At 42.6% G+C, this 20,881-nt stretch overlaps 1 protein-coding gene across 4 annotated transcripts in view; it reads right to left on the reverse strand.

Moving 5' to 3' along the window:
* pax7b (paired box 7b) overlaps positions 1-16,252 on the reverse strand; it is a 100,638-nt gene extending 84,386 nt beyond the window's left edge. For 2 of the 4 annotated variants that reach the window (XM_063208461.1, XM_063208459.1), the window contains exons 1-4: positions 15,807-16,252; positions 14,601-14,836; positions 14,086-14,215; positions 13,783-13,908 (exon numbers count right to left, since the gene is read on the reverse strand). In XM_063208461.1, the coding sequence (XP_063064531.1) occupies positions 13,783-13,908; positions 14,086-14,215; positions 14,601-14,836; positions 15,807-15,891 (577 nt within the window). In that variant the 5' untranslated portion in view covers positions 15,892-16,252. Of the gene's footprint in view, positions 1-13,782; positions 13,909-14,070; positions 14,216-14,600; positions 14,837-15,806 lie in introns of all 4 variants that reach the window. The other 2 variants (XM_063208460.1, XM_063208458.1) reach the window with 1 other exon arrangement.
* Positions 16,253-20,881: the final 4,629 nt, after the last annotated feature.

Below are 20,881 nucleotides of genomic sequence, written 5' to 3' on the forward strand. Positions count from 1 at the left end.
CTGCCTATTTTCCCCTGCTGGAGGAGGTGTCCATTTACAACAAGTTTCTCTTTCCTCTGTCCGCCTGTCTGTCCGTGCGACCGTCTGTCTGTCTGTCTGGTCTGTTGTTAAGGGGAGGGAGGGAGGGAGGCATTTCCTTTGCACAAAAGCAAAGGCCCTCACCATGCAATGCAAGCTGCAAAAAGCAAAGAGGTTCCAGCAGTGTATCCCCTATAGAATGGCGTTACAGCACCACAGCCACAAGGATAACACACACAACTGAAACATTTGGTGTTTAATTGTCTGTGTGTGTGTGAAGTGATAGTCAAAAGAGCTAATTAGAACCCACTGAACTATTTTTATTTCATTAAGAGATTCTATAGATACTCGAGTTCCGAAAGGACGCCAACGTAGTTGTTCACAACTTAACTCTAATGGTTGTGTGCATTTGTAAAAAAAAAACACACACACACACACACACACACACACACACACACACACACACACACACACACTTCTCCGTCAATCACCTGATTATCACCTCAGTGTATCATGTATTGCATATACATGCTGTGGCCAAAAAAAGGAGCATCCACTCCCCAGCAGTCTAAACAGACTCTCTCTCTCTCTCTCTCTCTCTCTCTCTCTCTCTCTCTCTCTCTCTCTCTCTCTCTCTCTCTCTCTCTCTCTCTCTCTCTCTCTCTTTCTCTCTCTTCCTGACACCCACAAATACACACAGCCTCACAAACACACGCACACACACACACACACACACACACACACACACACACACACACACACACACACACACACACACACACACACACACACACACACACACACACACACACACACACACACACACACAAACAGAGACAGAGAAAGCTTGCAGTAAACTCAATCCAGTTCTGTGCTGAAGTTCTGTCAGAGAGAGGAGAGTATTATCGTGACATTATGTCTTAGCAAAAACTATCGTTTATTAAAACGCGAGGAGCTTTATCAAACCCTGGCTTTAACACTGCCATGCACGCGTCCATGTGCCCCGAGATAAAAACGGCATCGTAAACAGAAAAGTGCTGACTGTCAATTGAACCACTGATTAAGATTAGGGCTGGGGAAAATAAGACGGCGTATTATGCTGTATATTAATGCAAGCGCACAGTGGACAGCTTGAGGCTAAAATAAAGAACACCAAACACCAGAAACTTTTAAAAATAGGGAAAGAATAATCTTATTTAAGAAAAAAAGCAGATTAATAATTGCAGATGAAGATTGGTTCTCTCTCTCTGTCTCTCTCTCTCTCTCTCTCTCTCTCTCTCTCTCTCTCTCTCTCTCTCTCTCTCTCTCTCTCTCTCTCTCTCTCTCTCAAAAAATAAGTGATTTATTGTTTGAACCTCTTTAAAGCTTACTGCTAAAAGGTGCTTTTCCAACAATCCACCTACTTTTTATAAGTTGGTTGGTGGTTTCACTCATACAGGAGCTGGTGACTGTTGACTGTTGGCTCCCCATGAAAAGCTGCCAAAAACTAAATGTGTCATGTCCATTAGGGCACATGAAATACTGATAATCCTTTCGCAGACCATTAGGAATTTTAATTTTAAACAAACGCAAAATGGTGCGCTTCATTTTTCAAGCCCAATGTTTTGCTGTACAAGCAAGGTGTCCAGAACAAAAAGGCAAACCAGCTAGATTGTAAGACTAGCAAACAGAGCCAACAGTCTGACAAATACACCAAAAAAGTACAATAATCAAAAACAATCAATAAGTGCTGAATGTTCTCCCAAGCAATAATTAGAAATTCTAGCCTTGTTTGCTGCCTGCAGGAATTCTTAAATCTACCCCCTGACAACATTCTTCCTAAATGTCTTATTGATGTTACAAACTGCTATATCCTGGCTAACAGGTAACACTACACCACATTGTGGAATGACATGCAAACAGTGCTTCGTATGACAAAAAAATCCCCCTCATAGCCTACCTTCAATAATTAATTCCATCCCTCTAAATAAAAAACTAAATTTTAATACCAAGTTCGGCCAAGTCATGGGTGTGTGTTTGAAATGACATGGACTTGGAATTTAATGAGAAACGCTTTTATTTCGGGGGGAGGGATGGAGAGGAGAGGAGAGCAGTGGCTGCAGCCACGCCGCGGGACTGACAGAGGATGCATAAATAAGCCCATTAGTTAAAAATGTAACGACAAGCCTGTTTGGGGCTGAAAGCAGGCAGGAGAGAAGAAATTCCACCCTCTCTCTCTTTTACACTCTCTCTCTCTCTCTCTCTCTCTCTCTCTCTCTCTCTCTCTCTCTCTCTCTCTCTCTCTCTCTCTCTCTGTCTCTCCCTCTCTCTTTCCCTGTGTGTCTCTCTCCGACACACTCTCTCACACACAAAAATACAGACTCTCTCTCTCTCTCTCTCTCTCTTTCTCTCTCTCTCCACCCAGCTGGCTGGCCCTACCGCTGTTCACACTTTGGCCACAGCCATTCAACGGTTTTAAGTTGGTGGAAAAAATCTGAGCAAATTTCTGATTTGCAACACTCTAGGAGCATGCCTATTGTCTTTGTGTGGCGCGCAAGCTTGCAAAAAAAACCCTCTCTATATAAATAAAGCTAATGAACAATTCCGGGGTGAAGCGACTAAAGAGCGAGAAATTGGGGAATTTTATGGCCATAAGTGGCGTGGGCTGATGGTGATTTTTAAGCCAGTGGAGCATGGTGGTTAACTACTCGTCGTAGCCAAGCGCCCTGAACGCTCAACACCGCGTCCTTGCCCTTAATCACTGTGTTGCCACATTAGCATTGGGTCCACTGACACACTGCCACGCCACTCCACACCACAAATAATTAAACAGGCCATAAATCTACATTGGCCACTTCATGTTTCACACGTTATTTACCAGCCATGCTTATACAATACACGCACTAACATGCCCGGACCACTGTTGTTATTTTAGCATTGGTCCACTGACACACTACCACTCCACACCACTAATAATTAAACAGGCCATAAATCTACATCGGTCACTTCATGTTTCACGTGTTATTTACCAGCCGATAGACACATGATAGACACACTAACATGCCCGGACCACTGTTGGCATATCTTTTTTTTAAAAAAACATCTTTCAGGCAAACATGAAGAAAAAGATGTTTCACTTGCTCTTCAGACACACATCAAAAGATATTTCCTCCGAGACAGCTCCATTGCAACCACTTGCTCCCCTCCTTTCCTCTCCCCCTCTCTCTCTCTCTCTCTCTCTCTCTCTCTCTCTCTCTCTCTCTCTCTCTCTCTTTCTCTCTCTCTCTCTCCCCCCCCCCTTTTCTGCACCTCAGCCAACTACTGCATAATGTTGTTACACCCTTTAACAACTGTCATCACCTTCCTATCCACACACACACACGTTCACTTTCCAGTCTCAACGCCAGAGGGCCCTGGTTGAATCAGACACCACACAATCAAATGCAGTCACTCTCTCTTCAAAGTCATTTTGCGAAAGTAAGAGTGGCACGGCTGGGCTTGGCTGAATGGGAGGCTGGGACCACAGTTGGCCAAACAGGTTGGACACAAACAAGCCAACGAATTAAAGACAATACTTCCGCAGAAGGCTGTATTAAGTTGGGGGGGGTGGCGTGGAGAGGTGTTTGTGAGCGGTGGTGAGGGTGGTTGACGGTGGAAATCTACAAATTAAAGACAGCAGGCTGTATTGAGTTGGGGTGGCGTGGAGAGGTGTTGGCGGTGGTGTTGGTTGGTAGTGATGGTGGTTAGAGGGCGTGAATTCTTGGACAAGCTCAGGAAATCGACAAATTAAAGACAATACTGCAGCAGAAGGCTGTATTGAGTTGGGGCGGAGAGGAGAGGTGTTGTTGTTGGTGGTGGTGGTGGTTGGGGATGTAATCACGTACAGGCTCAGGAGGAAATGGACGAATTAAAGTCAAGACAAGCTGGGAGGGCGGGGGAGAGGAGAGGTACTTAATGGGGATGTATTCTTGGACAAGCAGAGGAAATGGACTGTTTGTTTGTGTGTTTAGTAACCTAACAGCCTCTATTGATCCTTTAGCACTGGGCGCTTTCCCTTGTTTCAAGTGGCCTCATTCTTACTAATAGCTGTCTTGTGGTGTAATCTCTCTTTTAATCTGCGGTCCTTCTTTTTCGCAGGCTAGCTCTTTCTTTGTCCTCACACACACACACACACACACACACACACACACACACACACACACACACACACACACACACACACACACACACACACACACACACACACACACACACACACACACACACACACACACACTTGCTTTGGTTAACTTCACTTGGCAAGCAAGAGTGTGAAGCCGCAACAGTAGCACCTGCTAGGGGTGGGTGGCTTGGAGGCTGGTGGTTGGACTGGGTGTGGACTGTGGATGGATAGCTGTATAGCTGGATGGTTGTCTTTAAGTATCAGCCTGTCATGGATGTCTTGCCTGTCCATCCAGGGCCCGTCACAGCAATGGACGCTCGCTCCTGTCCTTTAAAGGGAGAGCCAGAAAGGGACGCCCAGGGGGTCAGGAGTCACCAGCCCCTATTATCCTGTTACTGTGGTGGTGGTGGTGGTGGTGGTTGGGGGGGGGCTGAGCTGAGATGGGGGGAGGGAGGGGAGATGGGGAGTCTTTGTCTCTGGTTAATTTTCACATTAGTTCTGTTAGTGATTTCAATTAGGCACCAGAGGAAATGTGTCTTTTCCCGCGTCTACCATCAATGTTACATCATCAGGCTCAGTGTCTCCCAGTAGTCTGGGAGAGACCATGTTGTGACTTTCGGTATTATTTTTTGTACAAAGTAAGATTATTGATAGTTGGATAATGTAGAATGACAAATTTCTTCCAGAAAAAAAAAATCAGAAATGTGTACTGAGTGAAAAAACACTCAGTAGAGGTAAACGTTCTACATAATTAGTGAAAGTCCAAACAGCAACCTGAGGCAAAATAAGGCAAACTTCAAAGTCAATCACTTAGAAACTACCCTGTCCATTACAGCCGTTTTGAGGGAGGGTGGACCTTTCCTTTTTTTTTAGTTTGGTCTTTTTTTCTGGTGATGGCGATTACCATATTTCTCTGGCCGTTCCGTTCTTCTGACACCTGCTGCCAAAAATGGGCGTGAGCAACACAAGACTTTTACTTCAAACGCACTAAAGACCCCAGAGCTTGCAGGGGGAAAAAAGGCTTTGACGCAAGGCTCTCTACGCCCCTAAATTGGGGCCCCTCCCACCGCAGATGTACATTAATGCAAAAAAATACAGATCTGAGCAACAGAAAAAAGCAGGGTGAAGGAGAAGGAGCAAAGGGAGAAGGAGGAGAAGAGGAAGAAAAAAAGGCCCTCGCCCCCTTTTAACATGCTGTTGTCTGGCTTGATCGTGTCAGTTTGAGAGAGCCCATTGAAAGGTATTCATGCATCTGCCTTTAGCACACAAAAGGCTGCTAGTTTATAAACTGTCTCCCCAGTTGCCTAAAGGCTTTAGTCCCTATTATCTAGGCGCTCTTAATAAACTTTTGGAGGAGTTCATCAAGGGTCCTGAATGGCTTATGTTGGCCAGCCAGGGCCAAAGACTCAAAATAACAGACGCTTTCTCTATACTCCCCTTTCCCCCCTTTTCTTTCCCTCCCTTTTCAATCGACTGTTAAAAGAGGAGAGGAGAGAAGGTTGTCAGACATTAGAATGATTTCGGGTCAGCTACAAAGACATTCCCCCTTTTAGCCAACAATGGATATTTAAAAAAAAGAACAAAATAAAGAACTGTTGACTTCTCAATTGATCTTTTTAAACACAAGCCAGTCGTTCACAGCATGGACTGCTTATAGGCTATGGGTTGCAAAATTAGGCTACCTCCTTTTCTTAATGTCATGCCTTGCACATAAACCCAGTTTATACCATTCACTGAATGGGTGGTAACATCTTGACTAATTGTTACAACAATTGAGTTTAATATAATGGTATTTAACTGTTCTGGAGCTTTAGGAAATTATTCTGATGTTACAGGAAATAAATCTGCATCACAGCAAGGTAGAATACAAATCACATTATGTCACAGAGATTGTATAAAGTAGCCTAATAGCCAGAAATATGTTTATATTCCACTCACTCTGTAACACTTTATTTTAGGGATACATCTATTAGCACGAATACATACAATGTTAATGCCTGCATAAGTAACTTGTAAGGCATGTACTAAGCAAACGCTAAGGCCTACTAGGTCCTTACTAAGGCTAAATTGGTAATAAATACCTTATTGTGCATGAACAAGACATTTGCGAATACATGCCATACAAATGTTTGATTTTGCTAAGTTAGTACTTATACAGGGACATTGTGTGTATTCGTGCTAATAGAGGTATCCCTAAAATAAAGTGTTACCAGTCACTGTTGGCCCATCCTGAATAGGACAGCCATATCACCTCTTCCACCTCTTCCAACTAGTATTTTCTTATTGATCTTAGCACCTGTTTTAAAGTTACCTAGACCCGTCTTTCAACATCATATATTCAGCTCTGTCAACGACACATGAATGTAATCCCACATGTGGGCCATGATGTGGCGAGGGACTACTAAATTGGCCAATCGCACACACCTACCTGCCCACCAGTCATGTGGTACACACAGTCAACAACAAACTAGCCATGTGTTGTTTCATGAGAGCAAATTGGAGACTTTGGGACACACAGATTGTTACACTACTCCAAGGTCTGAGCTCGAAAGGTAAACACCGTTTCAATTAGTGTTTTTCTTCGTTAACTACAATCGCTTGGGTCAATAGCCTACTCAATTTTACGCACACGGGTAGGCCTATTTATCCGCGTAATCTTTGCTAACTAAAGGATGAGTTTTGTTTAGAATCCATGATGGCAAGGAATGACACGTGTCAAAGGTTCGTTTAGTGTCTCCAAAATTGGCATTTAATGCAGGCGAAATCACCAAATTGTTAGAAGCTCCGAAAATATAAAAAAATGGCAAAATGTACAGGGCTGTGGCGCGCCTGTGTAGTAAGTGAGTTAGAGCAGGCCTGTTGCGGTGAGCTCGATTGTAATATCGTTCTGCGTGTCCAATATTATAAGCCCGTATGCGTTGGTTATGAGCAAGTTATTAGAAAAGGTTGGATGAAAGACCTTAGATACCTCTCTCTCTCCTACCGTGGGCCTTCTCCGCGGCTTCCCAGGATGAATTACATGGGAGAGCAAAAATGAGTTGGATTTTTACTGAAGGTATCTACACCCCCGGAGCCGCTGTCAAATCCCCACACAGCAGTGGCTAATAAACCAGTCATGCATAAAATATCAAGTTAGCGGAATAGAGGTGAAGGAGAAAGAGACTGCCACACTTGAAATCTACCCTCTGTGCATGGATAGTGCGCTTACATGGCTAGAGCCTTCCAAATCTTCGAAGGTTAACTTATTATAAAGCTTTGATTCTCACTGGTCCACAGTTAATTGATATTGTAAATTACCTAATGAGGTTTAAAAATGCACATTATTTCGTCAACATAACTGCCAGATTCGCCTTTTTTCGAAGAACATGCCTGAGCAACAGATTTCCTAATTCTTGCAAATGTTCTCTCACAACATAGCCCTCTCTAAACTGAGGACCCCCTTTCTCTCCTTAATTATTCCCTTTTGGGTAGTAGTCATTCTCTTTCTCGTTGGCTTTCCAGACAGGATTCTTTGCATTTGTCGGCGAAATGAAAGCAGGATTATGGCCTGGCCAGTGAGCACGCCATGGCAAAGAAGTGGGCTGCGATCCCCCTATTCAGCCAAGCCCGTTTAGTTCCTCCCCTCTAAGTATTTGTTTTCCAAGGGAACTCAGTGGTGCAATTAAAAAGATAGACAATAAAAGAACAAAAATCAACAAATAGTCCCATTTGCCTACGCACTTACAAAGTAGCCCGAACAATGAGCAAATCCAAAAACAAACGGGTGTGTTTTGTCCACAGTAATGCGTATTTCAAATTCCAGTTAGCCTAGCCCCTGGCGAGATATGCATCAGAACGGGATAACTCCAGAATTACATTTGACCCTTCAAGGTTCCCTGCTGAAATGGTGTCATGTTCTGCAAATAGGTACGGTGTGTTTCAGCTTTCTAAATTTATTCTCAATATGCGAAACGTGTCTGATCAACATCAGGTCGTGTGGCGCGCAAAATGTGGAGACACAGGCCTATATCGACGTTTACGCATGCCCCAAAAAGACATTCAAGTCATTTGGCCGAGGTCACAAAAAGTTCCTCCATGCAGCCTCGATTTTATGGAGCAACACCATGCTAGTCTGAAGTAATGGCGAGTCCCCATCAAAAACACTTTTGTGACACAGCATAGGAAGCCCCGAGGCCAGTGGGTTTTATTGGTGTCAGCAGGAGTTTTTGCCTTGTTGTTTGTCCGTTTTGTTCTCCCAGAGCTGCTGGGTTGGGATGCGACCCCCACCCCTTCAACTAAGCTGAAGTCCGGCCCAGGCATCTGTAAGTGATGAACTTAACTGTGTTTGACGTGTGTCACCCAAACCAACACGCACCAGTTGGAGGTGTCAAAACAGCATCTCTTTCCTTCAACTGAGCACACAGTAACCCGTGTTAATTCAATACGTATAGAGTGGCCTAGCCTACTCTGATGTCAAATCGACTGTTAAGTTATGAATTAACACACATGTAGGCTGTTATGTTGGTGCATGTTTAATGGAAACGTGCATATGATTCAGCCAGCATTTGATAGAGTTTTCCTTTAGAGAAAGAGGGGGTCCGTCCTTCAGAGTTATTGAGCGAGAGAGGATTATATGTTTGCTTTTATATGTGAGGAAAAATCCCCTTGTCTTGTAGTGTAGACCTTTTTCGGGATAGTGATAAGTACTCAGAAAGGGGTGATTGTTCTTTTAAAAGGCCACTGGAGATCCGAGGGGAGAAAAAAACATTTGGGTTAGTAATATGGGCAGCGAGATAGGGCCTGTCCCACAAGGCAAGAGCCTTCTTTAATTAATAGACAGGCAGGCTTGAAAGCAGCACTGGCAGTCTGTAATATGATGAACTCCTATTGTGGCGGTGTCACCACAAATGTTTCAGATAAGCAAAACGCAGCCCAAGGATCAAAGGCTATAAGCCTCTCAATTTCCTCTAGCCGCTTCTACTTTTTCGCACCTACTTTCATTTTTTTCACTTTTTTCTTCTTTCCTTCATCGCCCCTCCAAAAAAAATCTAAAACACTCAACGAAGTCCCCTTTCCATGGCAACTATACTATTAGGGTTAACAGGTCACTGGCGCCCTCGTTATAATCTTATTGCGCAGTAATATTTCAGGGTCGTGGGCCACCATGTTCTTCACCATATGTTCTTCACCATACTCCTATGGTTGGTGACTAATATCTCAATAAGTTTGCAGCTAAGCCTGATATGGTGTCACCTCAGTGTTGCGTCCTGACGTCTGATCCTGCAGTTTCTGTTCACAGAAACGCATGTACAAAAAATACTCAACTTGCCAAAGAAGTTACGCCTGTGTTGTTTTTGTACAAAACAACCACAGAATCTACAGTAGGCCTAAATCATAGAATAGGCCTAAGTCACCAAAACATATGCAGTCTAGGCCCTGATATAAAATAAGACCGAAAAATGTTAAATATCCTCAGTCTTGTAAAACACTGCTCTTAAAGTCATGGGCAAATTATTTAATGGCGTCTCCTCTCTTAAATTCTTAAAGTTGCATGGCCCGACAAAGCCGTTTAAATTCCAAATTATGGTCATTTGTTGCTGGTTGGACTAATTTGATTTGTTCCACGAATTACGTCACATGGTTTATCAGGATTTAGTTTTTAATAGAGTTTGTCTCGCAAACGGTTTTATTCTGCATGACAATTCTGCGCTGAAGTGTTTCCTTATGTGACGGTGAAATTAAAGGCTAACAGAGGGTTACTACGCTGCAAGTGCGTTTTTTTCTCTGCTAAATTTATCACTTCCTTAAGAGGCTGTCAGAATCATTTAGCTTTTACAGGATGGACATCTCTTGTGGCCCCTAACAAAACTTTACTCATAGGCAGTGCCGTGGGTTGTAAATGCATTTTGTCCACTCATGTTAAATATTTGTTTTGTTTATTTCTTTCCTTTCTTTCTTTTTTATATGTTCTTTAAAACCTCCCCATGTAAATTCCGATGAAATTTGGCTCGGTGGTGAAGGGGGAGGAGGGGTGGGGGCGGTTGAGCAAGGGAGGTTAATCCCGGTTTAATATACGGATGCACAGCGCAGGGCCGCGGCTGCGATGATTGCGTTATCTCCTCCCAACATTTGGGTCTCCCTCAATTTCAACCCCGCCAAATAGCTGCGAGAGAGCGGGTGCAGATGGAGTGACTCGCGATGCCCGAGGAAAAAATGTTATTAATAGCTAAATAACTTATCCATACTTTGGTTAAATCTCTCTCTCTCTCTCTCTCTCTCTCTCTCTCTCTCTCTCTCTCTCTCTCTCTCTCTCTCTCTCTCTCTCTCTCTCTCTCTCACACGAATGGAATGAATTTTGTTTGAAGTGGTCTCCCGACTCATGCTCAGCGTCCCTTTTTTTCTTTCAACCAAGCTTACAGGAGGCTCCTAAACACAATTTCATATTTCTCAAATATGAGCAGGCCGGGAACACATAACCACTATCCAGTCTGTATTCAAATGCAAGTCTGCTCTGCTGTGCTCAGGCAATTCAGTTTTAGTGTCTTTTGTTTGTTTTTTTCCATTCGACATGTCAACCCCAAGACCGCTGTTAGGCTACTTCATGGGGTCCTTGGCCTCTGGATGGGATGACATGCGAGGCTCTGACCTCGTCATTATTCCTGCGCTCCTGGTTGCAGAAGCTCCAGAATTCCCCTGACTGGACAAAAGCGCCTTCAGTAATCCATGCAGCAGTCCACTGCAGAGGCTCTGCTTCTCTGTTTTGGTGTTGTTTTGATGATTCGTTTTAAACTTGCTGTTGGCTATTACTCATTTGGAAGATGTCAAGAGAGTTGTCAGAGAGAAGTGAGACGAGTTTCAACACACCTTTTGGTATTGCATTACTTGTATTTTCTTGTTAGGTATAGGCCTAGATCATAATGGACGTGTTCATAAACGTATGTTAACAGGACAAGTGAAAATATTGCGATGTCTACATGGTCTCGCCATCTTGAGTCCCATTTCTTCAAAGCACCATAACATCTAAATGAACATCAGTTGTTGTTCTCTGTGACTCAGCCACCGCACCTAAGCACTCTTTCCTCTCCAAATCCACCCCATATATTGTAATAAACAACTACCGATTTGTATGCTGTTAAATTATGGCCTACTCTTTTTTTTACTTTACAAATTTGGTGTGAGATTTCCCTTGTCCCCTTTTATTTTTAACTAGCATTTTGGATTGGGTGTTATTCTTTAACTAATGTCATCCAAAAATATATCAAATTACAGGAGGAGAAAAAATAAAAAAAATAAGGCGCAATCTTTTACCACTGTTAAAGAAAAGCTTTTTTTTAAATCTTGTAAATTTTGCCTCGGGCTAGTCAGGGAGTCGTTTAGAGATGAAAGTGAGAAAGAAATAAAAGGCTCAATTTAATCTGCTTTAAAAACCCTTCAACATAACCGTTTGTGTGCTTGAAACTCCGCGAGTGAGGGCTCATTGGGGGGATAAATGCGTTTCGTACCATGCCTGCGAGCTATTACACTCTTGCCCAACACAGCCGCTCATTCAAAAAGACACCGTTTCCATTACGCGTGCTAATAAGTCTTAACATTATTAAACGCCAGCTGGATGAGCGAGCGAAACAAGCGCAAGAAGAGCAATCTGTAAGAATTAAATCTAAGAAGACATTTTTGCAGAGCTTTATAGCTTTGATCGTGTCACCCCAACGTGTGGACAGACGTTTGATGATGAGTTAGGAAGACAATGGTGATGGGTGACAGGAACGGTGCTGGTGGTGCATCCAACAGAAATGAGAGAGGAGGAGGAGGGGGGGTGTGGAAACGGAAAGCATGTAAGCAGTCAGAGATGCGTGCGTCATATTCGTCCACACAGCCTGTCATGGAAGCTTTGGATAGATCTAGAACCCTGGCTAAAAAAATCCTAATCACGGTTTGCCACTCTTCTATATCCATAATCCAGAAGGCCCGGCTCCTGCTGCTGTCCTTGGATTGTGGCGATTGTTTGCGCTGGCCCTGATCTAGTGACTGTCAACTGCGAGGTGGTCAAGGGGACGTCATATTTACCCCACATACAGTATCACACCACCACCACGCAGGATCAGATCCCCTGTCTCTACATCTGTAAGGCCTGTGCATCGTGCGCATGTGCTCAGGTGTGCTGAACATGTTTTGAGCAAGGCAATGCATTCAGATGGCCTTATGCTATTTGTTGAAAATCATGTTATGGTTGTGCAAAAAAATAAGGAAAATGCCATGTGAAAGTACAATTAAAGCAACACCTTTCACATATTTGAAGCACAGCATCTCAGCAGTCCACAAAAAAAACAAATCTCTCTCTCTCGCTCTCGCCCTCTCTCTCACACACACACACACACAAACACACACACACACACACACACACACACACACACACACACACACACACACACACACACACACACACACACACACACACACACACACACACACACACACTTTGGGGGGAAATGCGACAGTTGAAGCAAACAATGATGCGATTCCAAAATGAGCAGTAGGCATTTCCAAAAAAGAATGAAACATTTTGCACCCTCCAATTCTCATTCTATTCCAACAGACGATTCTATAATATTACAAAACTATCTAACAGCAGGGCGTAGTGAATAATTCATCTCGCTTTAGTTCTCTCCTTGGCCTTTTGTTCGCTGATTTTTTTCTTTCTTTCTTTCTTTCTTTACGGGTTTCTGAATGTGAAAGGACAGCCCCATTCCTTTTCGCTGCCCTGCTCTTTTACGTTTTGCCTTTGTACCTCGCACTCCTCGCTCTGAAAGCCCTGAATGGAGTAAGGGGCTCATTTTTACACTGAAGTTCATCTTCAAGTTTAGAGACAACCTGTCTCAATTGAGGAGAAAATGTGCATTTTCTGCTCGAAACTATGTTTTATACATTGCATTCAACATTTAGACAGTATGCAAAAATATACTGCATGTTATATTGCCATATTTCAAATGCGTGATAAAAAAAAATAAAGCTGAAAGGAAAACCAGTCTTTCAAACATTGTCGCCACTAACTAGGTGTATTTGGGAGTGGCGGTGACCAAATCGCAAAAAAATTTAAGCAGTCCGGGTTGCCACCTCGGCAGGGAAGTGTCACCTCAACAGAGCATCATTCCAACAAACCCCAAACGTTTTCTTTTCTCGCGCGCCTGCCCGCTCTCCAGGGCTACACGTTTAGCACCGCGCGCCTCTATGAGCTCACGAGCTGTAATTGATATTGATTGTCACATCGGTCATCTGTCAGAGCGAGCCTGTTCCAAGGGACCATTTACCCCGCGCCAGAGGAGTCTGTTGTGCAAATGAATTTACCCTCAAATACCTCCCGTCATGAGCAATATAAATAGGCCTAATTAAGTGAAACAGACGGATGGCTTGAAGCTAACTATAGCTCTGAAATCTCTACAGCTATTTGCCAAAAAGACACTCCTCATTAGCCATAACCTGTGGACAACGCTGGTCCATGACAGGAATAACAGGTCATTGCATTTTGGTTCAAACAAATAGGTCTAAATAAAATTAGACGTAATCTTTGGTGACTGCTTCTATAAACCAGAATTTTCTGAAATAGCAGGCAATTGGAAGCAACATAAAATTTAAATCGCCTGTCTTACCTTTATCACCAAGTATGCCATCGATGCTGTGTTTAGTCTTTTTCTCTCCGTCATCTTTTTTGTCGCATTCATCTTCATCATCCTTCTTTCCAAATCGAGCTCTCAGCACTCGACTAATGGAGCTCACTGTCAATGAATTATTATTATTATTATTATTATTATTATTATTATTATTATTATTATTATTATTATTATCCTATTGTTGTTTCTAAAAATATATGTATGGTGTATGATGGCATGCATTGTCTTGTTTCATGCAGCAAAAAAATAAAAAGAAGCATTGCTTACCAGATGAAGCCTCACCTGAAGGTACGGTGCTTCGGTCACACACCCCATCCTTCAGCAGCTTATCTCGGATCTCCCAGCTGAACATGCCGGGGTTTTCGCGCTTGTACTCCTCGATTCGTTTCTCCACGTCAGGCGTTGCCACCTGCTATTTATGTCGAATTTATAGTCCAGCAAAACGTTGGATTTGATTTTGGTGTAAGGAAAACGAAAAAAACACATAAATTGGCTGCATATTGTGTGTATTTCGAATTACATATTTTAAGTTTCCAAATAATGATACAGAGGTTATTGGGCCTGCACGGAGTGGCCACGACCGTTGAGTGCAAGTTGGGCTATTAGTAAGAGTAGTGCTTATGCTACCTTGTGTACAATTCATGGAACAGATTATGCCTTTTTAAATAGGCTACATATTATAAAGTCAGTGTGAATAAAATTAGGAAACTAATTTAAAGAAAAAACAATCCTGGGCCTGCATGTAATTAAATTGCATATTTCACGCAGACTTTATAAACTGTAGTTAAGAGACTCACCCTGGGTTTACTCCCTCCTATTGCACCAGGGCGGATGGAGCCGGTCTCCTGGTACCGGCAGAGGATTTTGGATACACAACCGTGGGAAACGCGGAGCTGTCGGGATATGACGCAGGGTCGGATGCCGTGGTGGGCCATCTCCACTATCTTGTGGCGGATATGGTTTGGCAGTGGCCTGCCATTGATGAACACGCCGCCGAGCTGGTTCACCCGACCTTGACCCAGTGGGGTTGACACTATACAAGTACATGGCAAGAAAACCGGAGCCGAGTTGGCCATGAGCATATGCGTAAAAATGCGTCACATTAATTTAATTTGATTTTTTATTTTAAATGGGGTTTTGGATCGTTTTAATTCGGATGTACCATAATTTAGCCCAAATGGGTGAGGTGTTAGAGTTTTTTTAAGATAGGCTGCTATAAATTACAAGGCAAATCAGTGGAAATTGTATCCAAAAAAATGATGATTATTTTGGGTAGAGATGGGCTTCAGACGAGCTCCATTGAAGTTGCCTAAACATTTTCCATGCGCACATTATTCAGCAATACAATAGCCCCATCCTGCTAGGATTTCCCCCCATAATTTGTAATTAAACAGACAGCACTTGAGTGGCCTATGGGGAATTCAAGTGGCAGCGAAGATAGCCGCATCATCCCAATTCACTATTCACAGTCATGATGTACAAATATTGATGTAATCCTTTGATGCGTCGCTTTGCAGTGTATTTTACATTTATTTGTAGCGTCGAGCCCACTTCAACAAAATCCTGGATATGTGGTAACTGGTCGACATCATTCTTAGTCTTTTAGTGGTGCCACTTGAGCACGGACAGCATTAGCAGGAATAGGGGCCTTCATTGGCCATGTGAAAAATTATATCCCTCCACGTTTCTACTGTGTTTTTTTTATTTCTCAGATTTTCTATTCTTTTTAAACAAAAAAAAACACTCTCACATAATTTTAGCCTTTGCAATACACAAGTCTTGTTCAGCATCCGGATAATTTAATAATGGGCCTATTTTAAAACCTAAACACACAATTTTGTCAACTTGTTTTTAAAGACATTTATTTAAAAATGTAGATATATCCTTTAAATGACTAAATAAAACACAATTAACAAGCTATTTCCAAATTATCCTCCAAAGTTTTCGCTGTGGCTGACAGTAACTAAAATGCACCCATTTGAAGGAAATCCCAAGTAGCCTACCTTCCAGTGGAAATCCAGTACGGGGGTAGTTTTGTCCAGGCGCCGGTCGCATCATTCGGGGTACAGTTCCCGGCAGAGATGACATTCTTCTATAGAATTAACGAGCAAAACAAGGCCGGTGTTCAAACGGCGAAGACAAGTCCAAACTTGTTGATGGAGCTGACTCTGAGTGGAGAAGGAAATCTGCGAACTCCTGTGGTCACCAAAGAAAAATAGCAAAAGAGACATCCAGCCCGATGGATTTGAAAGTTGTAAAGCTAATGCAACGCTGGAAAACACAGCAACGTCTCCTGTGACACGGGGAGCAGCATGGGCGAGACACAACCGCCAACAAGGTGCAGCGTGCGCGCACGGAGGGTGGGGGTGTTTCTGACACTCTGGAGTGGACAAAGGTTACTTAATTCTTTGCAGTGTTTTGCTAAAAGGTCTGCTAGTTTTTGATGACAAAGTCCGCTCGGAGGGTGAGAGTAGTTTAAGTGGATAACTTTAACGCACGGCGTCGGAGGGGGTTGGCGCGCGCCGATAGGCTCTCGCAGCCTTCTTTTATTCATGAGGAGGGAACTGGGCTCTGCCAAGTTTTTTTTGGCCAATGGTGAAAAACGGCAAAGCGACGCAAACACTCCTTGGTATCTTTTCATTCAGTGCACAACGCCTCCCCTCTGTAGAAAACAAACAAAAACGTTTGATTGATTAAAAGAAGGCCACATGGTGGGGTGCAGTGGCATGTGGAAAGACTAAATTATGGATTTTTATGAAGTAAACAGAAGGATAAAAAATAAAACTAAAGACTCGCTTTGGAGAGGTTTGAGATGTTAAGGAATATCTTTTTATAAACGTAGACACTGGAACAGCACGGTAAAATAAAAATAGACCTACGTATATGCTCTGTTTACAACAGCTTTTAATGTCAAAATCGATTAGACAATATTCTCTGAAAGGAATCATTTAGATGTATTCCGGTGCGTAAAAATGACTTGCAAATTCTACACGGTGCAGTGTCTTCATCTCGGTTAAATAACGGATTGACATAGGCTAGCCTACATGTGTCCATCTCGTAAATCATATTTACCCTGTCTATGATCATTGACAGTCCTTATCAATCGAATGTCTTCTGAATTTTAGGGAGACACTGCCAGTTCTGCCGTCTGTATAACGCAGGTTTATATCCGTTTAAGGTTTAGCCTCTGGGCTCCAAGAAATACCTCTGTCCTGGCTGTTTTCTTTCCAAATGTTGTTGTGTTAGTATTATTTGGTCATGATGTTTGAATAACAATATTGGCCTGGGAAAAAAGCGAAGGGGATAGGCTATACAAATGTTCTCCATGTATAGCCCTAACGCGCGGAGCCGTTTTACAGTGAGCATTGTAAAATAAAAATAAAAAAAAATACCACAGGGAAACTAATATGGGTAGCAAATGCATTTAGGCGTAGAAACATTTACCATTCATAACCTAAATAATTGGCCCACGCAGGTGTTGGCTAGGGCACCTTTTGGAGGGTCAGGTTTGGGTCTCCTGTCTCGCCTTACAAATAGTAAAACAATAACCTTAAACGCACACAATTACTTCCAGCTTTGGATCCAGCTTACTGTATTGACGCACAAAATGTAGCCAGTGTTCCAAACTTGCCTTAACCCTAACGCATTTTTATTCCAAAACTAACATGGGTCTACCAACAGCTTTTTAAAGGGGAGTAAAAATGTCAGTGACCCCCCCTTTTAGCCCTCTTTGTAAATTGTAATGGGAAATGACCAAAGCATTGGGGTGAGAATTGGCATGAAATAAATTGTTGAATAAAAGCAATTTCACAAGTAATTTTTCCAACAATTAGAGGGCGATGGGGTGAAATTCCGATTTCACATTTAGATGCGCTGGTAGGGAGGTCCCGCTCTCTCCTGCTGCCTTAATAGTTGTTGGTGGTGGTAGTAGCCCATAGCGGAGGCCCTGCTGACTCGTATTAGTATGCTATGCGACACAACAGACGCGCAACCGAGTAAACATTAGTTTTAGAGTTTTCCTTCTGTTACTGCCTGATATAGATTTCTGTTTTCCCTCCCTCTCCGGTTTTCCCATTCAGATACGCCGTTTAAGATTGCTCCAAAGTATAGGCCTACTATTTTAACTATAGATGAGATCAAACTTTATTGTGTGTTACATATGAAATAGAAAATTGTCTTTGGTAGTGTGTGTAAAATAAATATGTAGGCCTGTTTGGTGTTTGCACATGGTCAACTCGTGCAATAGCAGCAGCGCAGATGAGCAGAATATAGATTCTGTCTGGGAACAGTTCAGGCTATTAACCTGAACATGTAAAACCAACGACCTCCAAAGATCATTTGTGACAGGTGTGGGCGATGCTCTTACTTTCTGTCCTCCTTAACAAGCATCAGTGTGGGAAAAACAGTAGGATTTGGGAGAAAAAAATAAGCACACGAAATAGAATAAATAGGCCATACATTCCATAAATAATAGCATAATGCAGGATAATAGAATAGAATAGAATAGAATAGAATAGAATAGAATAGAATAGATTAGAATAATCATGCATGTTATATGATCTCTATTTGTGGTTGTCTGATTTGCAGGAAACTGGTCAGAAGAGGTGGACTATGGTGAAAGGAGGGAAGCCTTTCAAGTTTGAAGGTGGAAAAGTTTGAAAGGATCAGGTGGATCCTTTACATTTCCAGCCAAAGTGCCAAGTTGACCTCTGCCATTCAACTCTGACTCTATACTCAACTACACTACATTAAGTACACTTATACATCACAAAGTAGAAAATCCTCCCAAAATGTTCTGGGGGTTATTCCATGAAGAATATTAGGAACTTGTTAACTCTATGTTAACCCAGAACAAGTGTGAGCCCTCTTAATATCTCTTCTTTTTCGATCAGAGAATAAAGCCACAAGGATACTTACTTTACTCTAACTTACCTTACTTTGTTTGGAAACTGAACCATCTCCTTGCAACAGAGGGATGGATGATTTGGTGTGTGTGGTGTTGTTGTCAGGGGTTAGATTTGACCAGCAGAGGGCATCAAAACACCAGGAAGGAGAAGACAATCATTTGGGAGCAGCATCCTCACCCTGGTAGTCTGATGAACTCTCAGTTGCAGTCTGGATGAAATGTATGCTGCCTATGACATGGTTTTCTGGCCATAAAACACTATTGCGGCTTTATACCTATAATCACACATCAACATCATTGCTGTGAACAGTAGGCCTTTTCCGACATGTTCCGACTATTCCGCTGACTTGACTTGACTTGACTTGATGTACTTGTCCTCATTATTTAGTTTATTGATCTGTGTGGTACTGTCTGTCGGTAGAGTTAATAGTCATTGTTGATAGTTGAAAAAGGTTAAATGGATTCACTAGTGAATAGGCCTATTGTGCATGAAGGTTCCTTAACGGTTTGGATGTTTTAGGTACTAGTTGGTAAACAGTGATTCCCGTTTGCTGTTTAATTTTTGGAACACAGTTCATGTGTTTCCAAGTCATTATAGTCAAGTCGTAATATGCCTATATCATGGGCAGAAAATAGCAAATTGCAATGGCATGCAATTCTGTGTTGATGAAATAGAGTAACTCAAATCCTTGCTGCTATAAGTCCACATCGCACTGTTTGAGGCAGCCTAATTTAAATTCATGTACACAAATGTATTCAAACCTAGGCTCTGGGAAAAACAAAATCTTGGGAAAATAATTTCCATAATTAAGTTGGGATTGCTCATTTACAAATGAAAATCCTGCCATTGTTGAGGAAAAAATGCTGAAACGGAAAGGATTAGGGAGTGCTGTGATTGGGAAGACACAACAGATATGCACTGATCCGAAGTGCCTCAACACTGGTGTCAATCCAAGGCCAATAAGGTCAGGAAAGCTCAGATGTATCTTCAAGCCTTTGGAATGCATCACTGTATCCCCATGTGGAAACTGACCAGGGTGGCATCAGTAACGGGGTACAGCAACACATGGTCTTTAACATAATAAGGTGTTGTTTAAAATGTATACAGGCACACATTTACTATTGTGTCGGTTGACAAAGGAGGTTAGTAATGGGACATTTTTAAGTCAAATATACCTTCGTAAAATAGTCAATAGTACATTTACATGCTATTTCATGCTATATCATTGGCAATAGCCAAGTACTTTAATACCCTTATTACTGGATGTTCAGATATACTGTATTGTGAGGGACATGTACCCTCCTCAGGAGAACGGCCTGTATGGACTTAATGGATATTAAAAGAGCAGTGGTTTAACTGGCCAAAATACACACCTTTGGAGAATCGCGGGAAGGATATTGTATGTACAGTATAAGAAAATGTCCTGCACTGAATAAGTGGGACTGCACTTCCAGGCCAACATATCTGTTGAAAAGGACAGTGTTTAAATATGAAACTCAGCTGTCCCTTTTTATATTTCCTCAAATCAATATGATATTGACTTCAATGAAAAAATGGTGGCACCTACAATGGAGGGGGAAAAAAATCACCACGTCATGCAGAGGTTCAACCCAGGTAAGGCCAGACATTTTTGTGTGGCCCCTTCCGAATTTTGGAACACTTCGATGACAATCGAGACAATTTTTGGAACACTTGGAGGACGATCGAGCCACCAGGAAATGCCCTGTATGCCAGATCACCAGGCATGTATAGCTATACAGTAGGGAAGAGTGGGTAAGATATGAGTCTGGAACACGCTAGGCTACACGGCCACAGGCACAGTCAGCTTTTAGAAAAGGACATTATACAATAGCTTCTGTCTTTTTTATTTATCCATGTCTATTCTTTCATCTGTCACTTAATTGTCTTGCTTTAATTCAGTTTCTTTACTCTCTCTCTCTCTCTCTCTCTCTCTCTCTCTCTCTCTCTCTCTCTCTCTCTCTCTGTCTCCGAACAGGAGAGGAGGAGGATGGATGGATGCAGCAGGTGCATGAGATCCCACAGAGCCCAATAGTGTCTGTTCTGGTCTGGGGGTGTCAAACCCCCCCCTCCCCCACTCCCCTGCCCCAGTGTGACATGTTGGTGTTGGGCAGAGGAGGCACAGCACACTACTGTGGCAGCTGGAAGAGGTT

The sequence above is a fragment of the Engraulis encrasicolus genome, chromosome 10 (assembly GCF_034702125.1).
Source record: "Engraulis encrasicolus isolate BLACKSEA-1 chromosome 10, IST_EnEncr_1.0, whole genome shotgun sequence".
NCBI lineage: Eukaryota > Metazoa > Chordata > Actinopteri > Clupeiformes > Engraulidae > Engraulis > Engraulis encrasicolus.